At 53.9% G+C, this 7,322-nt stretch overlaps 1 protein-coding gene across 1 annotated transcript in view; it reads left to right on the top strand.

Moving 5' to 3' along the window:
• The window catches only part of bcs1l (BCS1 ubiquinol-cytochrome c reductase complex chaperone), a 30,937-nt gene extending 24,554 nt beyond the window's left edge, over positions 1-6,383 (top strand). Inside the window, exons 6-8 of the mRNA XM_085986727.1 lie at positions 1,378-1,547; positions 3,379-3,496; positions 6,019-6,383. Coding sequence (XP_085842853.1) covers positions 1,378-1,547; positions 3,379-3,496; positions 6,019-6,271 — 541 coding nt within the window. The 3' untranslated portion in view covers positions 6,272-6,383. The remainder of the gene's footprint in view (positions 1-1,377; positions 1,548-3,378; positions 3,497-6,018) is intronic.
• Positions 6,384-7,322: the final 939 nt, after the last annotated feature.

A 7,322-nucleotide genomic window follows, 5' to 3' on the forward strand; every position in this document is an offset into this window, starting at 1 on the left:
GAGTGTCGGCCTAGACACTGGAGTGGGGATTTGAACCCACGACCTTCTGACTCAGAGGTGAGAGTGCTGCCCACTGAGCCACAGCTGATACCTTTGTACTTCCAAAATATTGTAATTTGCCTTCTGAAGGTCCTGGACACGCTTCGATGACGAAAGTGCTATATCAATAAGGAATTATTTCTCTATGGGCAAGTTAGTCTGATCGCAGGACCTTCTGTGCCAGCTTTAGGGTGAAAGTTCTCACACAGTGAAAGGGTGTGTTCTGTCCCCTTTCTCAGGATCTTACTGTGTGGAACTGGGTCGGGAGTACTGAGGGAGCGCTGCACTGTCGGAGGGGCAGTACTGAGGGAGTGCTGCATTGTTGGGAGGGGCAGTACTGAGGAAACGTGGTTCTGTCAGAGGGGCAGTACTGAGGGAGCGCTGCACTGTCGGAGAGGCAGTACTGAGGGAGTGCTGCACCGTCGGAGGGGCAGTACTGAGGGAGCGCTGCACTGTCGGAGGGACAGTGCTGAGAGCGCTGCACTGTCGGAGGGGCAGTACTGAGGGAGCGCTGCACTGTCGGAGGGGCAGTACTGAGGGAGTGCTGCACCGTCGGAGGGGCAGTACTGAGGGAGCGCTGCACTGTCGGAGGGGCAGTGCTGAGAGCGCTGCACTGTCGGAGGGGCAGTACTGAGGGAGCGCTGCACTGTCGGAGGGGCAGTGCTGAGGGAGCGCTGCACTGTTGGAGGGGCAGTGCTGAGGGAGTGCTGCACTGTCGGAGGGGCAGTACTGAGGGAGTGCTGCAGTGTCAGAGGTGCCGTCTTTCGGATGAGACGTTAAACCGAGGCCCTGCCTGCCCCCTCAGGTGGATGTAAAAGATCCCATGGCACTATTTTGAAGAAGAGCCGGGGGATCTCCCCGGTGTCCTAGGCCAATATTTAGCCCTCAACCAACATCTAAAACAAATGATCTGGTTGTTACCACATTGCTGTTTGTGGGAGCTTGCTGTGCGCAAATTGGCTGCCGTGTTTCCTACATTACAACAGCGACTACACTTCAAAAAGTACTTCATTGGCTGTAAAGCGCTTTAGAATGTCCGGTGGTCGTGAAAGGCGCTATATAAATGCAAGTCTTTCTTTCTTTACTAGCACCTCATCAGTTGCCTGGTCCCAGTTAAGGTGGGTCCCATAAACCATCAGACGCGCAATGTCCTGGATAAGTAAATCCATTGTCCCAAAGTCCGACCAACAGAGGCAACTTTACTTGTATTGGAATCAGACCCTGTGGGTCACGGGACTTCAGTGACCTGCCTGGGCCTGTGACTCACCAGGGTGCGCGCGGATCGATGCGGCCGTTTCCGAACTGACCTCTGCCTTTCTCTCCTCCCTGCCCCCTCAGCACAGCGCTGGCGGGCGAGCTCGAGTTCAGCATCTGCCTGATGAGCCTGAGCGACCGGAGCCTGACTGACGACCGGCTCAACCACCTGCTCAGCGCGGCCCCGCAGCAGAGCATTGTCCTACTGGAGGATGTGGACGCAGCCTTTGTCAGCCGCGACCTGGCCAAAGAAAGTGAGTCCACGTTCCTCACAGTCACAGCTCCGCACGGGCTTTCCTGCTCCTGAATCTGTCTCTAAACCTCGTTCTGTCTCTGTCTCCCTCTCTGTATTGTTCACTTGGGAGTTCTGTCTTCTGTGTCTCTCTCTGTCTCACTTTTCTCTGTCTCTGTGTGTCTCGCTCGCTCGGTCTCGCGCTCTGTCTGTCCGTCTCTTGGCACTTCAGAATCCTCACAGGATGTTCTGGGAGAGCGTCACTCAGAGACCAGAACCTGTTGTCGTTGTCGTTCAGTTGGTGCCCCTGCTCCTAATCGAAGCCCATTGGAGGCCCCAGACCCATGAGTCCCACAGGTGAACGAGAGGCCTGATCCTGGCTGGGGAGGGGACAGGTGGGACAACAATTACAGCCAATGAAGTAATTTTGAAGTGTAGTCACTGTTGTAATGTAGGAAATGCAGCAGCCAAATTGCGCACAGCAAGCTCCCACAAACAGCAATGTGATGATGACCAGTTCATCTGTTTTAGTAATGTTGGTTGAGGGATAAATATTGGCCCCGGACATCTCCCCTGCTCTTCTTTCAAACAGTGGCCATGGGATCTTTTACGTTCCCCCTGAGAGGGCAGGCGGGGCCTGGGTTTAACGTCTCATCCGAAAGACGGCACCTCCGACAGTGCAGCACTCCCTCAGTACTGCCCCTCCGACAGTGCGGCGCTCCCTCAGTACTGCCCCTCCCAGTGCAGCGCTCTCTCAGTACTGCCGCTCCGACAGTGCGGTGCTCCCTCAGTACTGCCCCTCCCAGTGCAGCGCTCCCTCAGTACTGCCCCTCCGACAGTGCAGCGCTCCCTCAGTACTGCCCCTCCCAGTGCGGCGCTCCCTCAGTACTGCCCCTCCGACAGTGCAGCGCTCCCTCAGTACTGCCTCTCCGACAGTGTGGCCCTCCCTCAGTACTGCCCCTCCGACAGTGCAGCGCTCCCTCAGTACTGCCTGTCCGACAGTGTGGCCCTCCCTCAGTACTGCCCCTCCGACAGTGCAACGCTCCCTCAGTACTGCCCCTTCGACAGTGCGGCGCTCCCTCAGTACTGCCCCTCCGACAGTGCAGCGCTCCCTCAGTACTGCCTGTCCGACAGTGTGGCCCTCCCTCAGTACTGCCCCTCCAACAGTGCAGCGCTCCCTCAGTACTGCCCCTCCGACAGTGTGGCCCTCCCTCAGTACTGCCCCTCCGACAGTGCAACGCTCCCTCAGTACTGCCCCTTCGACAGTGCGGCGCTCCCTCAGTACTGCCCCTCCGACAGTGCAGCGCTCCCTCAGTACTGCCTCTCCGACAGTGTGGGCCTCCCTCAGTACTGCCTCTCCGACAGTGCAGCGCTCCCTCAGTACTGCCCCCCCAACAGTGTGGCCCTCCCTCGGTACTGCCCCTCCGACAGTGCAACGCTCCCTCAGTACTGCCCCTTCGACAGTGCGGCGCTCCCTCAGTACTGACCCTCCGACAGTGCGGCGCTGTCTCAGGACTGCCCTCCGACCGTGCAGCGCTCCCTCAGTACTGCCCCTCCGACAGTGCAGCACTCCCTCAGTGCTGAACCTCCGACAGTACAGCCCCTCCGACAGTGTAGCGCTCCCTCAGTACTGAACCTCCGACAGTGCAGCGCTCCCTCAGTACTGCCCCGCCGACCGTGCAGTGCTCCCTCAGTACTGCCCCTCCGACAGTGCAGCGCTCCCTCAGCACTGCTCTGGCTAGTGTCAGCCTGGATTATGAGCTCAAATCTCTGGAGTGAGACTCGAACCCATGACTTTCTGACTCTTCAGACTGAGACCTACTGAACAGTGACCGGTTTGTTTGTGATTACAGATCCCGCGATGTACCAGGGAATGGGCCGTCTGACACTCAGCGGTTTGCTAAATGCACTCGATGGTGTCGCATCGACTGAAGCGAGACTGGTGTTCATGACCACAAATTACTTGGACAGGTAGTAGCCGTTCTTCACTCTGCGTCCGTAGGAATATGGGGTAAATCTCCTACATCAAAGAGCATCGTAACTAAATACTTCCTACCTCCTCCCGCCCCCGCCATGGAATCGTCTGGGAGAGGCAAAAACTCCCAGGGTCAATAACGGAAAAAATATCTGGAATTTCCTCTCCGACCCCCTCATGCGATGGAAACCAGTCCGGGAGATCACACGGACCCAGTGTTCTCTATAAAGACACTGACCTTCTCTATGATGCAATCTCTGCCCCAGTCAGGAACCGGCCCAGCTCCCTCTGGGCGGCAGCGAGCCAGCACCCACCGCACCTGCCCGCAACACATTCCAGAGACTCGCTGCTCCCTGGGGAAAGAGGAACCACCCAACATCCAGTCTATTCCCACTCTTCCACACTTTAAACTCTGGTCTCCTGGTCCTCCCCAATCTGTCCAACTGGAATTATCTCAATAGGGACGTGATCCAGCCCTAGTTATTTTATAGACCTCTGTCAGGTCTCCTCTAAGTCTATGCCGCTATAAAGTGAATAGTCCCCGCTCTATAAGCCAATCTAGTAACTACGCTTCTTTAAGCTGGCTCTCTGCTGAACCTTTTCCAAAGGCATTATATTGCCCGCTGTATAAACTGGCGCATAAACTATCAAGATATAACCCTGTAATGGATGCGTAGTGGCGCCTTGGTTCATGCCCCAGTGGCGGCTTTCTTCCAGGGTGGGGTATCCACCATGTAGGGGTCAAAACTCCACCCGCCACCCCCTCCCGCCCAACCAGGTGTCTAAGCAGATGGATATAAGGGTCCATAAGGGACAGCAAAATACCAGAAGACGTTAAGAAACTTGCAGAATGGGCATGTAAATGGCAAATGAACTTCAATATCGATAATTGTGAGGGGCATTTTGGTAGGCGGAATAAGGAGGTCACATACTGCTTGGAAAATAAATGTCTGAATGGGATAGAGATGCAGAGGGACCTGGGGGTACAGATACACAAATCACTAAAAGTAACGACACAGGCTCATAAGGCCAGAAAAATAGCAAACAAAGCACTGGGGTTCACTTCTAGAGGATCGAATTGAAAAGCAGAGAAGTTATGTTAAACGTGTATAGAATCTTGGTTAGACCACACTTGGAGTATTGTGAACAGTTCTGGTCTCCATATTATAAATAAGGGTATAGAAGCACTGGAGAAGGTACAACAAAGATTTACAAAGATGGTACCAGAACTGAGAGGTTATAACTATCAGGAAAAACTGAACAAGCTGGTAAGAGAAGGCTGAGGGGTGACCTAATAGAGGTCTTTAAAATTATGAAGGGGTTTGATAGGGTAGATGTAGAGAAGATGTTGTGGGGGGGAGTCCAAAACTAGGGGCCATCGTGTGACTCAGATAGGAAAAGGAGGAGACCATTCAGCCTCTCGAGAGCACAGGAACAGGAGGAGGCCATTCAGCCCCTTGAGACTGTTGCACAGGAACAGGAGGAGGCCATTCAGCCTCTTGAGACTGTTGCACAGGAACAGGAGGAGGCCATTCAGCCCCTCGAGCCTGTTACGCCGGAACAGGAGGAGGCCATTCAGCCCCTCGAGCCTGTTACACAGGAACAGGAGGCCATTCAGCCCCTCGAGCCTGTTACACAGGAACAGGAGGAGGCGATTCAGCCCCCTCGAGCCTGTTACACAGGAACAGGAGGAGGCCATTCAGCCCCTCGAGCCTGTACCTCAACTCCATTTACCTGCCTCTGCTCCATATCCCTTGATATCCTTGTCCAACAAAAATCGACCTGTTTTGGAAGCTCCAATTGACCCCCAGCACCCACAGCCTGTTGGGGGAGAGAGTTCCAGATTTCCACTACCCTTGGTGTGAAGAAATGCTTCCTGACATCACCCCTGAACGGCCTGGCTCTAATTTTAATGTTATGCCCCCTTGTTCATGATTCTTCCACCAGAGGAAATAGTTTCTCTCTATCCACCCTATCGAATCCTTGTAACGTTTTAAACACCTCAATTAGATCACCCATCAATCTTGTAAACTCAAGGGATTACAAGCCAACGTTATGCAACCTATCCTAATCTAACCCTCTAAGCCAACCTAATTTAATTAGCCCCTTAATAATGTGAAAGGCTCGTTCCCCTGCTGCAGGGTCGAGATCTCCCTGTCCATATCTCTGCGCTCCTCTATTTACGGCCTCTTGTGCATCCTCGTATTCCATCGCTCCACCATTGGCGGCCGTGCGTCCAGCTGCCAAAGCCCTAAACACTGGAATTCTCTTCCTAATCCTCTCCACCTCCTCCTTTAAGACGTTCCTTAAAACCTCCCTCTTTGACCAAGGTTTTTGTCACCTGTCCTAATATCTCCTTTTGTGGCTCAGTGTCGCATTTTGTTTCATAAAGCTCCTGTGAAGCGCCTTGGGACGTTTCACTATGTTAAAGGCGCTGTATAAATATAAGTTGTTCCCCCAGTAACGAGGTTTGTTCCCCCCAGTAAGGATCACCTCCCTGCTTTGTGTCTCTCCGCAGGCTGGATCCTGCTCTGATCCGCCCGGGACGAGTGGACCACAAGCAGTTTGTCGGATACTGCTCCCACTGGCAGCTGTCCCAGATGTTCCAGCGATTCTACCCGGAGCAGCCAGCGACCATGGCGGAGGAATTCGCGGACAGAGCGCTGGCCCTCTCCGACAGGATCAGTGCCGCCCAGGTACAGGGGCACTTCCTGCTGTGTAAACTCGAGCCCCTCAGAGCCATTGAGGGCATCCAGCAGATCATTGAGTGAGGGCCAGGAAGGATGAACCCGCTTTCCCCCTGGGAGAGGGAAGGGGACCAGGGGCCCCAGCACTGAAAAACGTCACTCTATTTATATAAGAATAAAACCTCAATGCAATGCCTGTCCTTGGTGCTCGATGTGTCTGGGGAGATGCTTTTGTTTCTGTTGGTGTGTGGAGGGTTAACCTCGGCAGAAGATTAACTGGCCCATAATCTCATGTTGCTGTCTGTGGAATCTTGCTGTGTGCAAACTGTTGTGAAGTCTTTGCCGACACAACAACCAAAGTAATTACTTCGAAAACGAATTCACCGATCATGAAGTTCTCCTTAGCCTGCTCGGGTGTTAATATTGGTCAGGACACCGGGGAGAGCACCCCTGCTCTTCAAAATAGTGGCCGTGGGATCTTTTACGTCCACCTGAGAGGGCAGATGGTTTAACATCTCATCCGAAAGACGGCACCTCCGACAGTGCAGCCCTCCCTCAGTGCTGCAATGGGTGTGTCAGTCTGGATTTTTGTACTCGTGTCTCTGGAGTGGGACTTGAACCCACGACCTTGCGATTCGGAGGAGAGAGTGATACCACGGCTGGGCCAGGGGGTCAATTAGTGGCAGTGAAACCGGGCGGCTATTGGGGATGGAGTGAAGTGCTCGATCAATGATTGGTCAGTGGGATCAGGGGAAGGAGCCAGTCAGAAGTCGCAGGGTGATCCTGTGCTACAGACTGTCTATGTAGAGTATGTGACTGTCATGGCAATGGCTGCGTGACAAAATCTGACCACTGCCTTTCGCTGAAGATTGAATTTTTATTTCTGTGACCCACAGCAAGCCCCAGCTTCAGGACAGTGACCCAGGCCCCAGGTTAGGAGTCAGTAGGAGCAGGTCAACACCCATGGGTCAGGGTTTAAATGGAGTGGTCCTGGGCCCCTGGATTGGGAAAATGGGAACAGGAGGAGGCCATTGAGCCCCTCGAACCTGTTCCGCCATTCAATGAGTTCATGGCTGATCTGTGACCTAATCATACCCGCCTTTTCCTCATATCCCTTAATACCTTTGGTTAACAA

The sequence above is a fragment of the Somniosus microcephalus genome, chromosome 4 (genome assembly GCF_052327205.1).
Source record: "Somniosus microcephalus isolate GS21.2 chromosome 4, FLI_Smic_1.0, whole genome shotgun sequence".
NCBI classification, from domain to species: Eukaryota; Metazoa; Chordata; class Chondrichthyes; order Squaliformes; family Somniosidae; genus Somniosus; species Somniosus microcephalus.